The sequence below is a fragment of the Cetorhinus maximus genome, chromosome 5, assembly GCF_964194155.1.
Source record: "Cetorhinus maximus chromosome 5, sCetMax3.hap1.1, whole genome shotgun sequence".
Lineage (NCBI taxonomy): Eukaryota > Metazoa > Chordata > Chondrichthyes > Lamniformes > Cetorhinidae > Cetorhinus > Cetorhinus maximus.
This window is the reverse complement of record NC_135883.1, coordinates 101681951-101705410: the sequence shown is the minus strand read 5'-3', so window position 1 is coordinate 101705410 and position 23460 is coordinate 101681951. Positions and strand designations below refer to the sequence as shown.

General features: G+C 41.2%; 1 protein-coding gene across 6 annotated transcripts in view; it reads left to right on the top strand.

Moving 5' to 3' along the window:
* The window catches only part of map3k7 (mitogen-activated protein kinase kinase kinase 7), a 142468-nt gene extending 119378 nt beyond the window's left edge, over positions 1 to 23090 (top strand). For all 6 annotated transcript variants that reach the window (XM_078542266.1, XM_078542263.1, XM_078542264.1 and 3 more), the window contains 3 exons: positions 9611 to 9672; positions 12035 to 12150; positions 19575 to 23090. In XM_078542266.1, coding sequence (XP_078398392.1) covers positions 9611 to 9672; positions 12035 to 12150; positions 19575 to 19755 — 359 coding nt within the window. In that variant the 3' untranslated portion in view covers positions 19756 to 23090. The remainder of the gene's footprint in view (positions 1 to 9610; positions 9673 to 12034; positions 12151 to 19574) is intronic.
* Positions 23091 to 23460: the final 370 nt, after the last annotated feature.

Sequence of the window (23460 nt, the reverse complement as noted above, 5' to 3'; positions counted from 1 at the left end):
GGAAACGGTATTGAGCAAATTGATGGAGCTGCGGGCTGGCAATTCTCCGGGTCCCGATGAATTACATCCTAGGATCATAAAAGAGATGGCTAATGAGGTAGTCAATGCGCTGGTGTTAATTTTCCAAAATTTACTAAATTCTGCAAAGGTTCCATCAGATTGGAAAGTAGCAAATATAACCTCTCTATTCAAGAAGGGAGGGAGGCAGAAAACAGGAAACTATAGGCCAGTTAGCTTGACGTCTGTCATGGGTAAGTTATTAGGATTAATCATTAAGGAGGTTATAGCTGGTCACCTAGAAGAGCTCAAGGCAATGGTTTTGTGAAAGGAAAATCGAGTTTAACCAATTTATTGGAGTTTTTTGAAGGAGTATCATGTGCACTGGATAAAAGGGAGCCTGTAAATGTACTGTACTTGGATTTCCAGAAGGCATTTGATAAGGCACCACATCAAAGATTATTATGGAAAATAAAAGCACGTGGTGTAGTGGGTAACGTATTAGCATAGATAGAAGATTGGCTGGCTGACAGAAAGCAGAGGGTATGCAAAAATGGGTCTTTTTCTGATTAGCAGGATGTGACGAGTGGCATCCCACAGGGACCTGTACTGGGGCCTCAACTTTTTATGATTTACATCAATGACTTAGATGAGGGGAGTGAAGCCGTGGTAGCTAAATTTGCAGATGACAAAGATAGGTAGGAAAGTATGTTGCAAAGAGGACATGAGGTTGCAGAGGGATATAGATAAATTGAGTAAATGGGCAAAGATCTGGCAAATGGAGTTTAATGTCGGAAAATGTGAAGTTGTTCACTTTAGCAGGAAGAACAAAAAAGCAGAGTACTGCTTAAATGGAGAACGGCTGCATAATTCTGAGGTGCAGAGAGATCTAGGTGTTCTAGTATATGAGTCACAAAAAGTTAGTTTGCAGCTACAGCAAGTAATTAAGGCTAACAGAATGCTATCCTTTATTACAAGAGGGATTGAACATTAAAGTAAGGATGTTATGCTTCAGTTATACAGGGCATTGGTGAGACTGCACCTTGAATACTGTGTGCAGTTGGTCTCCTTATTTAAGGAAGGATGTAAATGCATTGGAGGCGGTTCAAAGGAGGTTTACTAGTTTGATACCTGGGTTGAGTGGGTTGTCTTGTGAGGAAAGACTGGACAGACTGCGCTTGTTTCCACTGGAGTTTAGAAGAGTGAGGGGTGATTTGATTGAAGTATTCAAAATCCTGAACGGCCTTGACAAGGTGGACGTTGAAAGGGTGTTTCCTCTTGTGGGTGAGTCCAGAACTAGGGGGCACTGTTTTAAACTTAGGGGTCGCCCTTTTAGGACACATGAGAATTTTTTTCTCTGAATGTTATGCGACTTTAGAATTCTCTGCCTCAGAAGGTGGTGGAGGTGGGGTCACTGAATATCTTTTAAGGCAGAGGTAGATAGATTCTTGTTAGGCAAGGGAATCAAAGCATATCGGGGTTAGTTGGGAATGTGGAAATCGATAAGATCATCAGCCATGATCTTAATGACTGGCGGAGCAGGCTCGAGGGGCCAAATGGTCATCTCCTGTTCCTATTTCTTATGTTTCACTACAAGCAGTCTTCTTAAACCCCTCTCCCCTCCAACAAGTTCGAGGGGATAAAGGACTTCTTTATCACTAATATTAAGACCATCTGTTCAGCTGTCTCTGCTGGCCTTGAATTTTAATCTGACTCCAATTTTTAACCTATCCTATCTCCTGTTATATCAGCCCTCTGAATTCATCATGTTCATGAGATCCATCTCCTGCTTGCTTGAACCTGTTCCCACTAAACTGCTAACTACCCAACTTGGCTTCCTAGCTCCTATGTTAGTTAATATTATTAACAGTTCCCTCTCCCTCTCCCCTTCAAATTTGTCATCATTCCCTCCTCAAGAAACCTACATTTGACTCTGTATTTTTGCAAATTTCCACCCAATCTCTAACCTCCCTTTCCTCTCCAAAGTTTCTGAATGTGTTGTTGCCTGCCAAATCCAGGCTATTTTTCTTGCGGCTCCATGTATGAACAGTTATGTTTCTGCCTCATTGCTGTGCTGAAACAGTTGTTGTCAAAGTCACAAGTCACATGCTATGTGATTGTGACCATGATAAATTAGCCCTCATCATCCTTCTCAATCTGTCTGCTGCCTTTGACAATCTTGGCTATACTATCCTCCTCCAAAAAGTGTCTCCCCATGATCCACCTGGATGGCATTGCTCTTGCCTGTTTCTATTCCTATCTAATCCTTTGTAGCCAGAAAAATACCTGATGGCCTCTCTACCTGCTTTCCCACCTCTGAAGCCCCCAATCTATCTGTGACCCACTTATTTGTCTCAGTACATACTGCTCCTTTGCAACATTATCTATGGGCAGAATTTTCCAGTCGGTGTGCTGGTGCGGGCCTGGCACGCCAATGCGTAAAATGACACGTGATGATGTCAGGCGTGCGTCCCGACGTCATTGCACGCCATCACGATATTCCATTCGGCGGGCGCATGCCGGAGGTGCTGTGCACCCGCCGAAATGTAAACTGCATATTAAGGCCATTAAGAAATTAATTAAAGCACTTAAGAACGCTGCCCGTCCAAACTTAAGATTGGCGGGCAGGCGAAAAGCCCAAGCAACCTTCGCATTTTTCAGGAAACCTCACCCACAGGTGGGATGACATTTCCTGACCCTTTTATTAAATAAATAAACATTTTTTTATAAATTTAAAAACATGTCCCAAATCATGTGACACAGTGACATGATGGGACATGTTTAAATAAATTTTTAAATCATTTATTCAATCTTTTTAATATCCATTCCGTCTCCCTAAGGTAGTTCCGTGCCTCAGGGAGATTGTTGCGTTCTTTCGTGCTGGCCCCAACTCTCCCTCCTCCCCCAGCCCGCACAGGTAGCATTCAGCGCTACCAGCCGCGTATTAGGCTGGGCGGGCCTTAAATGGCCTGCCCGCATAAAATGGCGCGCAGCCGAAGGCAGGTGACGAATGGCTCTGCGCCTGCTCCCGCCCAGTCCACCCGCCATATGTCAGAACCTACATGTATGCTGGTGACAACCAGCTCTACCTCACTACCACAAGTCTCGACTCCTCCACTGCCTCTAACCTGTCACACTGCTTGTCTGATATCCAGTAATGGATGCACAAATTTCCTCTGGCTAAATAGTTGGAAATCTGAAGCCATTTTCTTCAGTCCCTACGATAAACTCCAGTTCCTAGCCCACCTATTCCATCCCTCTCCCTGGTCACTAAGGCTGGACCAGGCTGTTCACACTGATTTTGACACTGATCAATATCCTCCATCACCAAGAGCCCTACACCCACCTCCTGTAATGTCACCTATCTCCACCCTTGCCGCAGTTCATCTGCTGCTGAACCCCTCTTCCATTCCTTTGTTACTTCTAGCCTTGACAATTCCAATTCCCTCAAAAGAACATAAATAGGATCTGGGGTAGGCCACTTGGTCCTTTGAGCCTGCTCTGCCATTCATTGAGTTCATGGCTGATCTGCACAAAATATATCAGGTGTGGCCTCACCAATATCCTGTATAATTACAGTAAAACTTAGTTACTCATACCCCAAATCTTTGTAACGAAAGCTAACATACTATTTGCCTTCCTAATTACTTATTATACCTGCATCCCCTTTGTGGATAACCACCCTGGCGTGGTGGAGAGGCTTATGTGCTCCAACAATCCTTCCTTGAGCGATGCTCCTAGTAGGGCCACTCATGGCAGCAAGATCGGGGGGAAGTGCCGGACAAAGTGCGGTCCAAAAAGTTCCCAAAGGCAGAACAGATGAAGAAAGACTTTGCATCTCACCAGCTGCGAAGGAAGGCTGCAGCAACAAGGTGGTCCCGGTCAGCATGATCCAACATGTCACCAAAACCTGACCACCAACCTGTCAAGATTGTGTGGACAATGACTTTGCCCCAAGGTTCCCACATTAAAGTCAATCACAGGCATTTGACTGAGCAAATTGCGAGGCTTTGTGGATTGTGCTCCAGAGATTTGGGTGTCTAAGGAACTTCATCATGAAACTGTGGCAGGATTGTGATAATATGACTGCAACCTCCTTGAGTGGGAGATCTGAAACCATCCCATTCAAAACCTGGACCAGTGTCAAGCAAGGCTGTGTGATAGCCCTCGATACCACTACCTACAAGCTCCTCCCCCAAGCCACATACCAAACTGACTTGGAAATATATTGCCATTCCTTCACTGTCACTAGGACAAAATCTTGGAACTCCATCCCTCAGCACTGTGGGATGTACCTACACCACATGGACTGCAGCAGTTCAAGAAGGCAGCTCACCACAACCTTCTCGAGGGCAATTAGGGATGGGCAATAAATGCTGGCCTAGCCAGCAATGCCCATGTACCGTGAAAGAATTAAAAAATGCTATTTGCAATCTGCCTGACAGTGGCTATTCACTTCATCAAAGGCCAACTGCCTTCTGGTGTGAGTATTAAATACTGCCTGGATGGAAAACTTTTTAACCTCAATCGCCTCAAGTGCCAAAACTAAACTGACCACCATAGATATAAATGATTTGTGGGTGACCACAGTGTCATTGCCCACTCTACACCAGACTTGCCAGCCACTCTCAATCTCTTCAATCTGCATAAGGAGACCCGGCCTGTCCTTCAATGCTTCAAAACAAAACACATATATCAAACCACACCTTGTCAGTCAAATGGTCCACCTCCCATAAATGTTAAAGGAAAGACTTTGGAATATGTTGAGCACATCCCACATCTTGGCTCTCTCACACCACCATTGATGAGGAGATTCACTACCAGATCAGCTGCACCTGCTCAGCTTTATATGAACTATGGCAGCAACAACAAAGACTTCCACAAGTCAACAAAAGTCCTGGTGTACAGAGCAGTTGTCGTCACCACACTCCTGTAAGACCTGGACTGTGTATCAGCAACTGATAAGCACATTAGAGAAATTCCACTAGCAATGAATCCAGAAGATGTGGTGGAGGCAGTGGGAGAACTGTTGAGCAAATGCTAGTGGCTTATTGAAGCCAGCTCCACAAGCATTCAAGCAAAACTCCTGCAAAATCAACTTTGATGGATTAGTTACTGTGTCCGGATGGCTGAAAAGCATCTCCACTCTGCCAGGTCCTGTTTTCTCAACTCTCAAATGGCCAACATTCCAGGGAAGAACAAAGAATACACTTCAAAGACACGCTGAAGCTCTCCTTGAATAGTGGCAGCATTGACATTAATGACTGGGAGGAGCTTGCTACCAATTGTTCAAAACGGTGAAAACTTGTCCATCAAGCTGCAGCAAGTTTTGAGTCCAAACACCTTAATGAGGAGGCAGAGCAGCGGCAGAGAAGAAAAGAAAAAGAAGCAAACCCTGCAATCCACTCCCTCATGGGACGTACTGCCCCGTTTACAGTTCGAGAATCAGCTTGTCCAATCACATGAAGATCCAAGGCAGGAACTCACTGAGTCAACGTCATCCTCAAATCGAGGGACAACAGACGAAAACAACGCTGTACCTGCATATTAATTTTCTGTGATTCATGTACGAGGAGATCCAGCTCCCTCTGAATACAAGCATTTCCCAGTCTCTCAGCATTTTATAATATTCTGCTTTTTTGTTTTTCCCATGAAAGTGGATAACTTTGTACATTACCACATTCTATTTTATCTCCCATGTCCTTGCTCACTCATCCAACCTGTCCATGTTCCTCTGCAGTCTCTTTGCATCCTCCTCAATGCTTACTTCCCCACCTAACTTTGTATCGGCAGCAAACTTGGATAACATTATACTCAGTCCTCTCATCTGGATATAGATCTACGATATAGATTGTAAATGGCTGAAGCCCACGTACTGATCTTTGTGGTATAACACTAGTTGCATCCTGCCAACCCAAAAATGACCCATTTTTTCCTACTCTTTGCTTTCTGTTCATTAACCAATCCTCAATCCATGCTAATATATTACCACCAATCCCATGAGTCCCAATTTTGTGTAATAACCTCTTGTGTGGCAGCTTATTGCATGTTTTTTGAAAATCCAAATGCACTGCATCCTCTAGCCTTTATCTATCCTACTTGTTACATGCTCAAAAAAAAAGAACAGATTTGTGGAACATTACTTGCCTTTCATGTTGACTCTGCTTAATCATATTATGATATTCTAAGTGCCCTGTTACCAAATCCCTGCTGCTGAAGTTAGTACTACCTACCACTGTGACTTTCCTGGCCAATCTCCACCTAGCACCCACCATAAACTTAAAGCTCATCCAAAACTGTGCCTGTATTCTAACTCTCACCAAGTCGCATTCACTCATTATGCCTGTGCCCACTGCCCCACATTATCTCCCTTGATTTTAAAATTGTCACCCTTGTTTTCAAATCCCCCTATGGTCTCACCCCGCCCTAGTTCTGTAACCATTTCCAGCCCCACAACCTTCTTAGATCTCTGCATTCCTACAATTCTGACCTTTTGTGCTTCTTGATTTTCATGGCTCTACAAATGGCGACCCTGCCTTCAGCTGCTAAGGCCCTAAACTTTGAAATTCCATCCCAAAGCCTCTCTGCATTTCCACCTTTCCCTGCTCCTTAAAATATACTACTTTGACCAAATGCCTGGTCACTTGTCTTAAGTTTGATGCTTGAAATTTTGTTTGATAACACCTCCTGTAAAGTGCTTTCAGATGTTTTGCTATGTCAAAGGCACTATTTATGAATGAATGCAAGTTGTTGTTGTCGTCAGTTGTTGATTGGAACATGGCCAAAGGGACCTCAAGATTTCTGAAGTAAACTAATTTATACTAAAAATTTGTTCAAATATTTGTAGCAGCTGACGAAATGGACCAGTTGGTGATTTCAGTTGACTTTTGGTCTCACAGATCGTATGCACCAAGTCAAATCAATTGACTGAATTTGAACTCATTTAAATTGAGTTTAAGTAACTTAAAGTAATTGTAGCATCAATGTGAGAAATAGGCAAGTGCTAGTCTTCAGTTAACCTTTGGTCTCTGTAGGTGTAGGCCATTTAATGATGGATTAATATGACTGTGGTTGCTGGTGCAATGTGATGAATACCCCAAGTGGGTACAATCAATGAAGACTTGCCATGCCGACTGATGAGGGGCTCGGCTAATTTTGTGGGCGGGACTGCTTTCATCTAATTAGCCTTTGAACCAGCATAAAAAAAACATAGAAGCATGAGTGCAGCTGGTTTAGGCATAATACACTTGCAATTAGAAGTTCCACAATATTTTCTATTGATTCCACATGGATTGTGCTGATATCAGAGCAGAAAAGAACTGGACTCTCCAGCCACTTTCTTTTGAAACTCCAGTGTGGCTCTAAATATGACGCTTTAGCCAAAGCTAGACTGCTTTTTCTGAAATTCAGCGTTTTGTTGGGTTAAGACTTTTTTTATTTACCATTTAAATACACTTCTGGTATTTTTAATTTGTCCTATGGACATTTATAATTTTTTTTGAGATAAATGTGTGAAATTGAATCAAAATTTGATATCTTCAGTATTTGCTTTTAGTAATGAAAGCAATTAAATATCATTGAGGCTTTAACTGTACTACGTGTGGGAGGGGGAGATACATCAAGAATTTTACATCAGTTGGCTGAACTAACCATAGAGGTGACATTCAGGTCAAAGGTTTGCTTCACAAAAATCAACTGACAGTAACAAAAGTTGATGGAATGAACCACATTGCATGTGCACTGGTCAACAGGTAACACTCTGTATTTTATACAAGTCCTTTTGTAATGACTTGAGCTGAGGCTACAGAGCGTTGTCATTATATGTTCACTTGTCTGTTAGTCACTATCCATTACCATCTTTTAGTTTATGTGACTCATGATGAAAACTGAAAAGCAGAATAACATTTGTGATGTGCAATAGGAATACTATACAGTAGGTATGTGCCAGTGTGTTTTCTTAATAACACACTTGTGTAGCAGTTTGTAATGGTTTTCTTATGTTAAAGGTACTTATAATAAATGCTTGCTGTTATAGCTAGTAAATTAAATTATGAGCCTGTTCTTTTGCTGTTTTACACATACTGGGTTTGAGACATTGTTTATATGCGTTTCCTCCCAGTCACCACTAATTTTCTTTTAAAAATAAAATATTGCAGCTTTATGGGCAGCCCTTTGCTAGCTGCCAACATCTGATACTGTGGTTCCCAACTGCCACTGTGCTCTCAGTGCACCCATGTGGTCCACACTGAGAGTCCAACAAGAATATTTAACTGACTGAGCTCACATTGCTTAGTAATATCAGCCCACTGGGTCAAAGGTGCAAACAATGTGTATGGAATAGTTCCAGTGTGTTGTGTTAGAATAATATTCACCTGACTATTTTAACTAACAGATCTTGGACTGATATAAAAATAGAAAATGCTGGCAAAACTCAGCAGGTCTGGCAGCATCTGTGAAACAGAGTTAACATTTCCTGTCTGTATGACTCTTCCTCAGAGTTAAAGAGCCCTGAAGAATCATATAGACTCGAAATGTTAACTCTGTTTCTCTCTCCACAGATGCTGCCAGACCTACTGAGTTTTACCAGCATTTTCTGTTTTTATTTCAGATTTCCAGCATCCGCAATATTTTGCTTTTGATCTTGGACTGATTTTTTTTTTAACTTTTTAAAATTATGCCTAGGTTGCAAGGCACATTTTGAAGATGTTTGCTTTTTGTAGGTGATAACCAAACTGTTTATCTGCTATCACTTCTCCGCTAACTGGTTAATCGCAGTGATCTACTATGGGAATGGAGGTCCAGTGATTTACAGACAAGAAGGAGTTACATCTCTTATGCGCTCTTCTCATGCCTTGATTAGAAGTGGCATAGGCAGTTTTAGAGCCAAACAAATATTACTGAAAGAAACCTGGCAGGAGAATGAAGAAAATAACTTGAAGGGAGAAGTATCCATTGATAAAAGCATAAATTATGGTGATTACTAAACATAATTTGGTATCACTCACAAACACTGCAGCTTTTACCTTAAGTATTTAAGTTATTTTCTCTTTATAGTCTACAATATCACAAACTGCACTAAGAGTCGGCCTGCTCTAAGGCCAGTTGCTAGTTTATATATAGTGACGGTTAATATCTTTTTCTTTAACATATCTCCCCATCCCCTGAACTGGATTTGCTACTGCTTATTATTGCCCAGCTAAGATCAGGACCTCACCCAGTAGAGAAATTTGACAAAAATCCATGCTGTACTAGCTTGTAACAGTATTGTGATTGTGCCATCATACTATATCATCAAAACCTGTATACCACCTTAAGGCTTAAAAAAAGTAGCCTTAAGACAAAACTTAGATAATGAAAAGAGAACAGATGAAAAGTCCTCCCTTGGTTGAGTAGTGTGCATGGAGCTATAGATAGCAGAAATCCACTTGAACAAACAGCTGATCTGTTGAACTTGTTTTATATGTGATGATCCTTACCAGACTAAGCAAGCAGCTGCCCTCTGCCAGCTGGACTTTGACAAGATTTGATCTCAGTTCCCATAAATAAATATGAGAAAATATACTATCACACCATGTAATAATTTGAGTTAATGCTTTGCTATTTTATTTCACAGATACAAATGGTTCTGATAATTCTATCCCAATGGCATATCTTACCCTGGATCACCAGTTACAGGTAAGAACTTTAAGATTTGCCCAAAACAAGTTTGATCACTTGAATACTGAACCTCTACTCATTATAAAGCTCATTGCTTCAGTGGCTTTGTGCTTATCTTCTGTTGTTTTTAAGGGGCTAATTTCCACTAATTGATCCAGTGGATACACTCTTAAGATAAATGGTATTTTTAAGTATGCAGTTATAAATTTAAATCTTCACATTCCTAAAGTAGCTTGTGTCCACTTTGAATTCCAGTTGCATGAAGAAAGGAGGATTCCCCTTAGCATTTGTCCCTTTGCTACAACTGTGACTACATTTCCGAAAGTTCTTCATTGGCTGTAAAGTGCTGTGAGATGTCCAGTGGTCGGGAAAGTCTATTTTAGCTATTCTCTTAGCAATGAAAACAGAAAATATTTGATTCTCAGCAGGTCAGGCAGCATTTGTGAAGAGCGAAACAGAGTTAATATTTTAGGTCAATGTGTGCAGCTACTTAGGTGCAGAACTGTGATTGTAAAAATCTTCCCCAAAGCTGGTGACAGTTTTGTTTAACTTTCATTAATTGATTGGGTGTGAATAAGTTTCTGAAGTGCACAAGATGTTCCTGATTCTGACTCATATAGTATGCCTCATTCGCACTGTATGAGTTGGCTTTTTTTTCCCCACACATGCCTGTGCACTGATGCAAATAATCATTTGTCAAATTATTGCCCCGCTTCACTCCATTCTAACATCATATCTGTGTGACAAGGATCAGTACTTGGGCCTCACCCATTTACCACCTATATTAAGGACCAAAATGAGGCGACAGAGTATAATGTTATCCAAGTTTGTTGCTGATATAATGTAAGGTGGGAAAGTAAGCATTGAGGCGGATGCAAAGAGACAGGTTGGGTAAGTGGACACGAACGTGGTAGATGGCATACATGTGCCAAAGTTCAAAGTTATCCGCTTTGATGGGAAAACCAAAAAAGTAAAATATTTTTTAAATGCTGAGAGATTGGGAAATGTTTGCATTCAGTGGGACCTGAATCTCTTTGTACATTAATCACAGAAAGTTAACGTGCAGGTACAACAAGCAATTACAAAGGCAAATGGTATGTTAGCTTTTGTTACAAAGAAATTGGAGGCTAAGAGTAAAGCTGTCTTACTACAATTATACAGGGCATTGGTGAAGCCACACCTAGAGCAATGTTCTCTCTAAGCTTCATAGCAAAGCAACTACTTAGAATTTTCCCTGCAGTTGGGCACACAGTCCCTCCATGTGTGTGCGGCTGTGCAAAAAAAAAAATGAAAGGGCTCTCGCACTTGTATGAGCAGGCAGCGCACTACAGAAAAATTAGAGGCAATGTTGACCAGGAGTAGTGTGTGCAGATTTGGCCCCCTTACCTAAAGAAGGCCATATTTGTCCTAGAGGGAGTGCAACAAAGGTTCACTAGACTGGTTACTGGGATGTGGGGGATTGTGCTGGTAGACTAGGCCTATATTCCCTGGAATTTAGAAGAATGAGAGGCTATCAAATTGAAACAGATACAGGTACAGTATTTCAAAACCAGCAACCTCAGGACAGAGTCCGTGCCAGATTTCGGATCTTGATGGTTTTTGGTCTAGGGGATCGGGCCGAACCAGGTCAAATTAGGCTAAGGGTCGCTTGGACCACAGGAAAAGATGGGTGCGCAAAGTCGATAACTAGTCGGTGTGCCACAACGCCAACCCAGCACCTAGCCAAACAAGCCGGTAAAGTATTTTACTCATCTAATAATAATTTAAATTCATGCATGGCAGCTTAAAAAGTGTCCAGTTTTCAGACCAGTTTCAAATAGCTGGATTTGAGACACTGTACCTATTATGTCATTAAGGGGCTTGACAGGATAGATGCTGAGAGAATGTTTCCTTTGGCTAGGGAATCTAGAACACAGAGTCACTCTCTGAAGATAAGGGGTTGGCCATTCGGGACTGAGACGAGGAAAAATTTCTTCGCTCAGAGGATTGTGAATCTTTGTAATTTTCTACCCCAGAGAGCTGTGCATGCTCAATCGTTAAATATATTCAGTACAGTTGTTTAATAGATTTTTGGGTACTAAGGAATTTATGGAATATGGGAATAGTGCAGGAACGTGGAATTGAGGTAAATTTGAATGGCAGAGCAAGATCAAAGGGCCAAATAGCCTACTCCTGCTACTATATCTTATGTTCTTTTATATACTGAATGTAACTATGTTCTGAATGTATTCCTGAATGTCTGGTCAAGTTTCCTGACAGCTCAGATGAACTGCTTATTTACTTTTCCAACTGTGATCCTTCCCTTCTACTATTTTAGATCAGTTTGTAAAGGCATGTTTAAAGGCATTAGATTTTACAGTTTGTTTATATTTCTCTACAGCCATTGGCTCCATGTCCAAACTCCAAAGAATCCATGTCTGTATTTGAGCAGCATTGCAAAATGGCTCAGGAATACCTGAAAGTTCAAACTGAAATCGCATTGCTACTACAGAGAAAGTAAGTGAGAGTTATTTGCCTTTGCTTTGATGTGCCGAAGGTTTGATTAAGTGAAAATGATACCTAACTTGCAAGTTTTTTGTTCTTGAAAGATCTAATAATACAGCATTATTTCATTTCCATGGGTGGAGTGAGAATAGAGAATTACTTGTTACAAATTCAGCTGTGCCATGGTTTTTTTTTTATTACTATATTTGTTCTCCTTACATGGGCAATAAGGCCATATTGCACATTCCTGGCTGCACTGAGAAGATGATGGTGGACCAGTTATAATACTGGCTACAAGAGCAGGGCCGAGGTTGGGTCCTTTTTGATCCTTGGCTCACCTCTTGATTCCTCCAGACTTCTCCTCTATCTCCAAAGTTTAAGTAAGGAGTGTGATGGCTGCAGCATGTGACTCCTAACAGAGGACAAAAGTAGCAATTACATGGGAAGACCATCACTACCTTCACTTTTAGCCTCTACAGCACTTGTGCTGATAGTGCTTTCACAATCATGTGAGTAGAGATTCCCAATGATGACAAAGGAATAACGGTGTCAACCTTGCTTAGCACTCTTGCCAGAGTTAGATAGCTGTGGATTCATGTCCCATTCCAGGGGCTTGAGCACCTAATCCAGACTGACACTTTGGTGCAGTACAGAGGAGTGCTGCATTATTGAAGTTGTCACCTTTCAGATGAGATATTAAACCAAGGCGCCTCAGATGGACATTGAAAGATTCTGTGGCACTATTCAGAGAGCAGGAGAGTTCTTCCCAATGACCTGGCCAAGGTTTAGCCTTCATCTAATATCACTAAAGCAGAAAATCTGACCATTACCTCATTGTTCTTTGTGGGATCTTGCTGTGTTCAAATCAATCCCTGCATTAGCCTATCTTACAGCAATAATTACATTTCAGAAATACTTCATTGGCTTTGTGATGCTCTGAGATCAGGAAAGGCACTAACTAACTCCCGGTTCTTTCTTGATACATATCCATGTCAAAAAGGCACAACCAATCCAGTTGACCTTGCAGAGACTTCCTCACGAATATATGGAGACGTATGCCAATACTGGGAGTACTGCCCCACAGGCTAGTTGAGCAACAACCTGTCACAGAATCACACCTTTCAGACAGTGTCTCAGAGTCCTCCGTCACCATATTGTGAGCTGGCCAATCTCTGTAGGGCATAGCTGCCAGACTGGGCCTCTGGCCGGTGCAGAGAGAACGAAGCTGAGGGGAAAACATACTTGGCCTTGTTCTCATCAATCTGCCATGTCAGTATTGGTAGGAATGACCATTTTGGCCTTTGTGGTGACAAAGTTCCATATTCTCACACAGGATACTGTTCATTGTGTTGTGTGGTACTGCAAGTAGAGTACCTCAAATCTGGCTACCCTAATACCAGCGGTGTCCAAAAACTGGGCATTTTTATGATGTTCCATATATCTATTTTAATTGTCTAAAATTTTTTAAAAACTTAAACCTGGACAATCCAGCTAGGTGCTGCATTGACACGGTGTGGCTCCAGACTAGTTAATGGCTTTGCCATTTTATGTGCTACTCAGTCCCTTGCTCTAAGTGACCCTTGACCCCACCTCACCCAGCTTGACCTGAACTGCCCATGACCCGAATTGCCTGACCTCAAATCCAGCAGTATCTGAAATCCTTGGTCCCAAGGGTGCCAGATTTGAGGTACCGTACCACCACACTAAATGGGATAGATCCTTTGCAAATCTAACAGCTCAAAACTGGACATCCATGAGGCCCTGTGGACCATCAGCAGCAGCAAAATTTTATTCAATCACAATCTGTAACTACATGGTCCAGCATATCTCTTATTCTACCATTTGTATCAGGCCAGGAGACCAGTCCTGGTGCAATGAGGAGTGTAAAAGAGCATACCAGGAGCAGCACCAGGCATATCTACAAATCAAGTGCCAACCTGTTGAAACTATAATGCAGGATTTGCATGTTAAACAGTGGTAGAGGCATGCTGTAAACAAAACTATGTGATCCCACAATCAATGGATCAGATCAAAGCTCTGTACTTCTACTACATCCAGTAACGAATGGCAGAGAACAATTAAACAGGAGGAGATGGCTCCATGAACATCTCCATCCTCAATGTTGGTGGAGCCCAACACATCAGTGCAAAACAACACTGAAGTGATTGCGACCATCTTCAGCCAAGAGGATGATGCATCTTGCATCTCTACCTCAAGTCCCTGCTTTTACAGAAGCAGTCTTCAGTCAATTCAATTCACTTCGTGTGGTATCAAGAAACAGCTGAAAGCAATGGGTACAGCAAAGGCCCCAACAACATCCTAGCCATGGTGCTTAGCATTGTGCTCCAGAAATAACTGACCCTTTAGCCAAGCTGTTGCAGTACAGCTACAACACTGGCATCACGTGAAAAAGTGGAATGTTGTTAAAGTACTTCCTGTCCACAAAAAGCAGGGTGAATTCCATCCAGCCAAATACCATGCCAGTCTACTCTCAATCATTAGTAAAGTGATGGGAGGAATCGCCAACAATTTTATCAAGCAGCAATTACCTGCTTGCTGATGCTTAGTTTTGGTTTCATCAAGACCGCACAGCTCTAGCCCGCTTTACAGCCTTGTGTCAATCATGGAGCTGAATTCCAACGGTAAGTTGAGAGTGACTGCCTTAGCATCATGCAGCATTTAACTGAGTTGTGATATCAAGGAGCCCTAGTAAAATTTTCAATGGAAATCAGCGGGGTAGGGTGGGGACAACTCGCCATTGGTTGGAGTCATATTGACCACAAAAGAAGATGCTTGTGGTTATTGGTCACCAGTCATCTCAGCCCCAAAACATTGCTGCAGGAGTTCCTCCGGGTAATGCTCTAGACCCAGCCATCTTCAGCTGCTTCGTCAATGACTTCCCTCAATCATAAGGTCAGAAGTGGGGATGTTCGCAGATTGCACTGTGTTCAGTTCCATTTACACTCATTTGATAATGAAGCAGTCTGTGCCCACATGCAACAAGACCTGAACAACTTTCGGGTTTGGAAGGATAAGTGGCAAGTAACATTCGCATCACACAAGTGTCAGGCAGTGACCATCTCCAACAAGAGAGAATTTACCCATTTCCCTTTGTCATTGAATGACAATACTATCTGACTGAATCCATCATCAACACCATCCTGGGGGCTCACCATTGATTAGAAACTTAACTGAACCAGCCAAATAAAGTATGTGACTAGAAGCACAGGTCAGAGGTTGGGAATTCTGAGATGAATAACTCACATCCTGACTCCCCAAAGCATTTCCATCATCTACAAGGCACAAGTCGAGCATGATGGAATAGTCTCCACTTGCCTGGATGAGTGCAGCTCCAACGACACTCGAAGACTGACACCATCTGGGACAAGTGAGATGCACTGCAGCAACTCGTCAAGACTTCTTTGACAGCACTTCCCAAACCTGCGACTTCTAGCAACTTGAAGGACAAGGGCAAGTGGTTGGTAGCCCCACCACCTCCAAGTTCCCCTCCAAGTTACATATCTTCCTAACTTGGAAACATATCACCATTACTTCTTCGTCACTGGGACAAAATCTAACACCACTATGGGAATACCTTCACCATGTGGACCATAGCGATTTAAGATGGTCTGCCACCACCTTCTTGGACAATTAGTAATGAGGAATAAGTACTGTTCTTACTAGCAATGCCCACATCCCATACGTGAATAAAAAATTGCCAAGATGATGTGTGTATTGGAGGACAGCAGAGAGACAATGGTAGAACTTTGAGGACAGCACTAGATGGACTCAGTGTCAGTGTGATTTGAAAATGCATTTGAATGCAGAGCCGAATTCTTCAGTTGGTAATCATGCAACCAAAACAGCAGGAAGTATTCAAATAAGTAGATGAAACATTACATAAAACCCAAAAAGATAAAGGCCGTACTTGTGTAATTAAGCAAACTAAGTGAACAAATGAGATAAAAGACAATATCAACCTAAAACAAAAGGGTTGCACAAATGCAAAAAAAATTGTGATTATAATGGGTAATAAGAAAATGCCAGAATTGTTAAAGGAAAACTTTCTATCTGCTTTCAGTGCAGGAAAGACAAAAAGACTATCTTCTGACTCCAAACCGGAACAGGAACTCGGCACCCACTCTGTCCGTAGCACATCGGGTTTCTTCCACTGCTGTCGTTGTTGTTCTGCACCCATTGAACACTTACCACCTTCTTGCTGCCACCTGTCCCTGGCCCCTCGCTGCCCTTAGCCACCTTGCTCACCAGTCCTCTCCTGAGCGCTCGCCTCGCTCACGGTGACTGATAGGCAGCAAGGGAGTAGGGTGGTAAGCAGGAAGCGCCGAGGGGTAGGGAGCAGGGTGGCCAGTGAGTCGGTGAGCGAGGAGGCAAGATCAAATTGTAATTTTTATGCAATCCCAGGATTTTTAACCCGTGTTTTGGGGATCAATATTCTGTGAAAACTGGAATCCTTAACCAAGGTGTTAGGCGGTCAGTGAGGTCGCACATCCTTTAAGACTCAGCACATCGGAGAAACATTTTTTTGATGCTGCACTTGTTAAAATATCTTCACACTGTTCAGTACTACAGATGGTCCACTTCTTTGATGCAGACATCTACCTGCGTTGTCGCTGGCAGTGACGTTACAGACTGTATGTGCACTGCAGCTGCGGTGTCAGCAAATGCAGCCAAGGAAAAAAATACCAACAACGGAACTAAAGAAATAAATTCAGGGGTGGAATTTTATTTTGTAGGGTTAATGCAAGTTTCTTTAAGTGGTAATTAGAAATAAAACCAGGAAGCACTTTTTTGCACAAAGGGCAGTGGAAATTTGAAATAGTCACCCCGATAAAAGCTGTGCACACTGAGTAAATTGCAGTTTTTAGACTGCAATTGATAGAATTTTGCAGGTAAAATGAAATAAAAGTTGTTAAATAGAGTTGCAGTATAAAAACATAAGAAATAGGAGCTGGAGTAAGCCATTTATGGCCCTCAAGCCTGCACCGTCAGTCAATAAGATCATGGCTGATCTGATGGAGCCTTAATTCCAATTTCCTGCTTTTCCCCCAGGACCCTTGAGTGTCGCTCAAAAATCTTTCTAACTCAACCTTGAATATATTCAATGACCCAGCTCACTGGCTGAGAGGATTCCAAACACCAACAACCCTCTGAAATAAGAAATTCCTCCTCATCTCCATCTTAAATGGCATACCCCTTATTTTGAAACTGTGCCCCCTAGTTCTAGATTCCCCACGAAGGGAAACATCGTCTCAGCCTCTACCCTATCAAGCCCCCTCCGAATCTTATGTTTAAATAAGATCACCTTTCATTCATCTAAATTCCAATGAGTATAGGCCCAACCTGCTCAACCCTTCATCCAGGTATCAGCCTAATGAATCTTCCCTGAACTACCTCCAATGCAAATATGCCCCTCCTTAAGTAGGGTGGCCAAAACTGAAAAAAATTAAGTGTGGTCTCACCAAAGCCCTGTACAGTTGTAGCAAGACTTCCCTACTTTTGTCTTCTATTACCCTTGCAATAAAGGGCAACATTCAGTTTGCTGCCTTTAATTACATGCTGTATTTGCGTGTTGACTTCTTGCAATTAATGTACAAGGACACCCAAGTCCCTCTGTAATACAGCATTCTGCAGTCTCTCTCCATTTAAATAATCATCTGCTTTTCTATTCTTCTTGCCAAAGTGAACAACTTCACATTTCCACATTATACTTCCCATCTGCCAAATGTCTTCCCACTCAGTTAACCTATCTATATCCCTTTGCATACACTTTGTATCCTGTGCAGGTCAGACATGATATAACTGATGAGTGTAAATGGCTCAGGGATCAGAATGGTTTACTGTTCCCATATTATTGCAGCGATGCACTATGGCTATCACAAAATATATTTGCGACACAAATAGAAATAGCAATGTTAGGCATGTGTAATAGATGTGTGCCTGCACACCGCTTTCAATGCTGTTGCCCTAAAACTGAGATATTTTCCCCCTTTTCATCGTTGTTAACAGAAGATAAACTTCATTACCCAGAGAATGGCAAAATGCGGAACTCACTACCACAAAGAGTGGTTGAGGCAATTAGCATTAATGCATTTAAAGGAAATCTAGGTAAACACGTGAGGGAGAAAAGAGTAGAAGGATATGTTGACAGGGTTAAATGAAATAGGATGGGAGGAGGCTCGTGTGGGTCATAAACGCAGGAATGGACCAATTGGACTTTATGGCCTGTTTCTGTGCTGTACTTTCCATGTAGTATTCTCACTTTGTCTTGGCTTCATTGGTCAGTACTAAAATTACTGTAAGATTTCTTTTAAAGATGTTATTGATGTTGAATCATTGATTCAACACAGAAGGAGGCCGTTCAACCCTGTTACATTTCTTTAATAGAGATATCAAACTACTCCCACTCCCCTGCTCTTGCCCCATAGCCCTATAACTTTTTTCCCTTAAAATATTTACCTAATTCTCTTGAAAGTTACTTTTTTTCATTCATTCATAGGATGTGGGCTTCACTGGCTGGGCCAGCATTTATTGCCCATCCCTAGTTGCCCTTGAGAAGGTGGTGGTGAGCTGCCTTCTTGAACCGCAACTGTCCATGTAGTGTAGGTACACCCAGAGTGGTGTTAGGGAGTTCCAGGATTTTGACCCAGCGACAGTGAAGGAACAGCAATATATTTCCAAGTCAGGATGGCGAGTGGCTTGGAGGGGAACTTCCAGGTGGTGGTGTTCCCATCTGTCTGCTGCCCTTGTCCTCCTAGATGGTAATGGTCGTGGGTATGGAAGGTCCTGTCGAAGGAGCTTTGATGTGCATCTTGTAGATGGTACACATCGCTGCTATTGTGCATCAGTGGTGGAGGGAGTGAATGTTTGTGGATGTGGTGCCAATCAAGTGGGCTGCTTCCTCCTGGACGGTGTCAAGCTCCTTGAGTGTTGTGGGAGCTGCACTCATCCGGGCAAGTCATCATACTTCTGACTTGTGCCATGTAGATGGTGGACAGGCTTTGGGTAGTCAGAATCTGCCTTCACAATCCTTCCAAGAAGAACGTTCCAGATCAAAACAGTTGGCAGTGTTTTTAAAAATGGTTTCCTCATTGCTTCTGGTCCTTTTGCTTTAAATGTGTCCTGTGGTTACTTACCCTCTGCCACTGAAAACCGGGTAAATAAGTAAAAACTATCAAAATCTTTCACGATTTTGAACTTCTCTATCAAATCTCCTCTTAACCTTCTCTGCTCCAAGGAGAACAACCCCAAATTCTCCAGTCTCTCCACATGGTGCCAATCCACTAAATCTCTTCTGAGCACTCTCCAATGATTGATTCAGAAACATATGTCATAGCACAATAGTATCATCAGCTCTGTTAAAAGGTGTGAAATTCAGTAACTTTTTCAAAATTGTTTTTCTCCCTCTATAATTATAGACAAGAACTAATAGCAGAACTGGACCAGGATGAAAAAGATCAACAGAATACCTCCCGGCTGGTTCAAGAACATAAGAAGCTTTTGGAAGAAAACAAAAGTTTATCCACATACTATCAACAATGTAAGAAACAGCTAGAATACATAAGAGCCCAGCAGCAAAAGCGGCAGGGCACATCATGAGGCAGTGGAAAGCATGGGCCTTCATTACTGTGCTACATGCCCCAAGACTATTGCTTAGTCACACAAAGACTATTGGAAGATGACCTGTCAGTGTTTGGGCCTCTCTGTTGTGTTCTGTAAGTGGATTTCTGTGTGTCTCCATTGCAGCCTGTACATCTGACAAACTTTGATTTTAGTTGATTTTTTTTAAAAATTAAGTTAGTATTTAATTTCATTCCATGCATATTTTAGTTCAATCACCAAATAGATTTGAGAGATGTTTTAGGTAAATTTGTGGCAATAAATTATTTGTATGAAGCTACAATTCAGTTAAGATGTTACAAGGAGGGAAGGGAATATCTAAACCAAAACAGGGTTGGGCCCCACTGATCATTTTTATCTGTTATGGACTAAATTGCTCATAATGCCGGATGTTAACTTGTGCCTTGGAGGCTAGCAGTATTTTCCTTTTGTCACCATACGTTATCTATTCTGTTCTTTAATTGGGTCAGATCTGTATAAGGGTCGTTGCCCAGAGCTCGATGCTAATAAAAAAAATAGATTCTATGATCTGCATATTTTGGAGAGTTCTGAGTAGCATCCAGTAGTATTACTCTCTGAAGTCACTCTAATGTGAAAGCAAATGTAGTGCATTGAGCATAGTTATTCCATACTCTTCTTGCACAAGCTGCTTATCCTGCAGTAAGAGACTTTTTTTTAATTCCAGAAGTTTTTATAAAAAGTACAGCAGTTAACTTGACAGCTATCTTGAATAGTGGTACCACTACAGTAACTCTTTGTTTTCCTTTGATATGAATGATATGTGGCACACAGCCTTGAAGTTTTAAATAGCAAATAGATAAATAATATATAGAAAATCACCTTAGGCATAGTAGTTGTACTGGAAAGCTGAATCTGAAATAATAAATGACATCCATGAAACATATGGGATGATCTAGCACATGCAGGGAACAGTACTCGCAATACACTCATCTCAGAAAATCATGGGTGTGTGGACTTCTATTTTTTTGTGATGTTTCCTGGAAGACTGGATCACAAAATCACCCTGATGTGGCTTTTTATCCTGTCCTTAAAAAAAAATCAGCTCTACAGTTTTCCTGCAGGATGATTGCAGATTTGTACAAAACAAATTTGTTGAAACATCAATGTGATTTTCTCTAAATAAGCTTTTTGAAAATTTGTTTTTAATGATGATTTGGCTACCACAAAATAACAAATGCCCTTTGGAATTTTAGGCAGAGATATTCTCCCAAAAATCAAGTTTGAAAGTATGTCCTTATAAATGCAATGGACCTGTTTGACCACAACAAGTTGGAAAAATTGCACTTTATTTTTTTTTCTTAGCATGGAGCATGGATGGGCTTATGAGAAATGCAGCTGGGCCAGGTGGAGTTAACAGTACTGTAATTGTTTACATTCTCTAAATTAGCATCAGCCAAGGTTCTATAAAGGATTTGATGATGTGACGTAAATGAAATGTTGGTTGCTTGGATAAATTCAGTGCCAGGCTGAACATTATGATCTGATGCTCAGCCAAGCACGTGCACTCTCCCACTCCTCTTTGGTGGAAGGTAGGTCATTGGAATTGTGGAAGTTACAACCATGATGTCAAAACAAGTATTTTTGTTAGAGATGATATCCTTTTTGAAGGATGTATATAAGCTGGATTAAAACAATCGCATAAGAACTCTGTTGAGCAACTTGTTTTACTTGTTTGGGTCAAAAGAAAGCTCATCGTTTTTTAAAACAAAAATTCTGTTTTCACTCCAGTAAAACGATAGACAGTGATGGTCAGCTGTCATGTTCAACAGTTCCCATAAAACTGTAAGTGTTGGACCCTTTCAAGGACTGCAGGAGCATGTCTGCATCACAATATTAGGATCAGTTTTCTTGTTCAGTTTATTCCAATATGCTGTGAACAAACAAATGTTCTGTGGTTCTCTCTATTTCTATAATTTGCTCTCTATTTTCATTAATGCAAGAAATGAGTCTGCAGATTTTATATGAAAAAAAACGTTCAATTCTGTAAAGCAACTACTGTATATACATATATTTATTTGAAAGAATGACTTATTTTGAATGGTATTTTGTAGGTCTAATTTTTTTGAAGGGTAGGGATGGGTTATATTGTAGCGTACATTGGTCAATTAATAGGGGATACTGACTCTTAAGGCGTATGCCAGAGTTGAAATACCTCAACAAAAATACAGTGTAGTCTGCTTATTATCAGGCTACTCCTGCAGTCGTATGTTAGACTTTGAAAATTTGTGTAAATTATCGCATGCTTTTTAATTGCTGGATAGGCTCCTTTCCCAGTGCCTTTAGAAATTATGGATTTTGATTCTTGTATGTCCTTCTACCTGCCTGTCCATCTCTATGGACACACTCTTGTCACCTTATTAACTTAAAAGCACTTCACCTGTAGATAAACACTCCTGACATAGTACCATGCCCTATAGACCAGGAATTTTCAAGATATGATCCATGATCTGTTTTGAGCTTGCTGACCTCAGTCAGGGTTGCATTGGGGATGCTATAATTGGCCTCCTCAACCTTGAGCAAGGGAAAGGAATCTCACTGCTGGTGAATTTGCAGGAAAGTCACTGTGTCCAGACATCGGGTGAGAATAGGATTCAACTCAGCTGATATCCTCCCCACATTTGAATTGCCTGCTAATACTCATAGCCTAAGCTCCAGCATGAAGAATGGCAATGTGCTAGTTACAAGAGAATTGCCGGCAGCTGACCAAATGTGTACCAGCATGAATTAGTGCTGTCAGAAAAGTTAAAAATAAGATTGGTACAGGGGAAGGGATGGGAGAGGTACTTCATCAGAAAACAGCATTGTTTGAAAAATGGATTGTGTATGTACTTGGTTATGAGGTCTGTGTTTTTGAAATATGTTTGCTGTTACTGAAATTGAAAGGTGAATCATTGGAGGATTGCAATAGTATTTACAAAGAATAATAAAGTTTAGAAGTTTTTCACTTACACAATTAAATATTGTAAGTTAAGAAATGTGCTGGTGTGCCTTAGATTTAATTAAGGGTGAACTGTTTTTACAGCCAAGCTGCAATTACAGCTTCAACTATGGGGCTGCAACTTCTAAGAAGGGTCCAGTAAGTACTTCAAATTTTTGTTTCACTTCTAAGGTCTGGAAAAATTCAAGATCTTTGTTAAATAATTTAAGTAAACAAATGTTTGTCAGCTAATTTAAAAGAAGAGAATATGAATTATGTCCAATATTTTACTTGTCTCAGTTACAATGACCCTGCATTGTGCAAAAGTTTGAAGTCTTGCATATCAGATTAATAAAGGCCCTCATTTTAAAAAAAATCTCCAATTATAAAATAAGTCTCCCATATTTGCTTGAATAGGCCTGCAGGAATCAAATATAAGTGAGTATCATGCTGTGCTTTGCACATGGGTAGAAAGTTACACACATTTCCAAGTTACATAGCTCAATTCTGTACTCAGATTGTGGAGAGACGAGGAGTGAACTTCACTTTAAGATTTTACAACAGTAGATATATATGTTGCAGTGCTACTTAAGTACCGATTTTTCTAATATTTTAAATTATTTTCAAACAACTTTTAGTACACTTCACATGGGAGAAAAAGATGGTAATTTGCTGGCATTGCTGACATTCCCAGATGTTAAAATTCTACATAATTAAAGATACAAGGATGGGTCCATAGGAACACA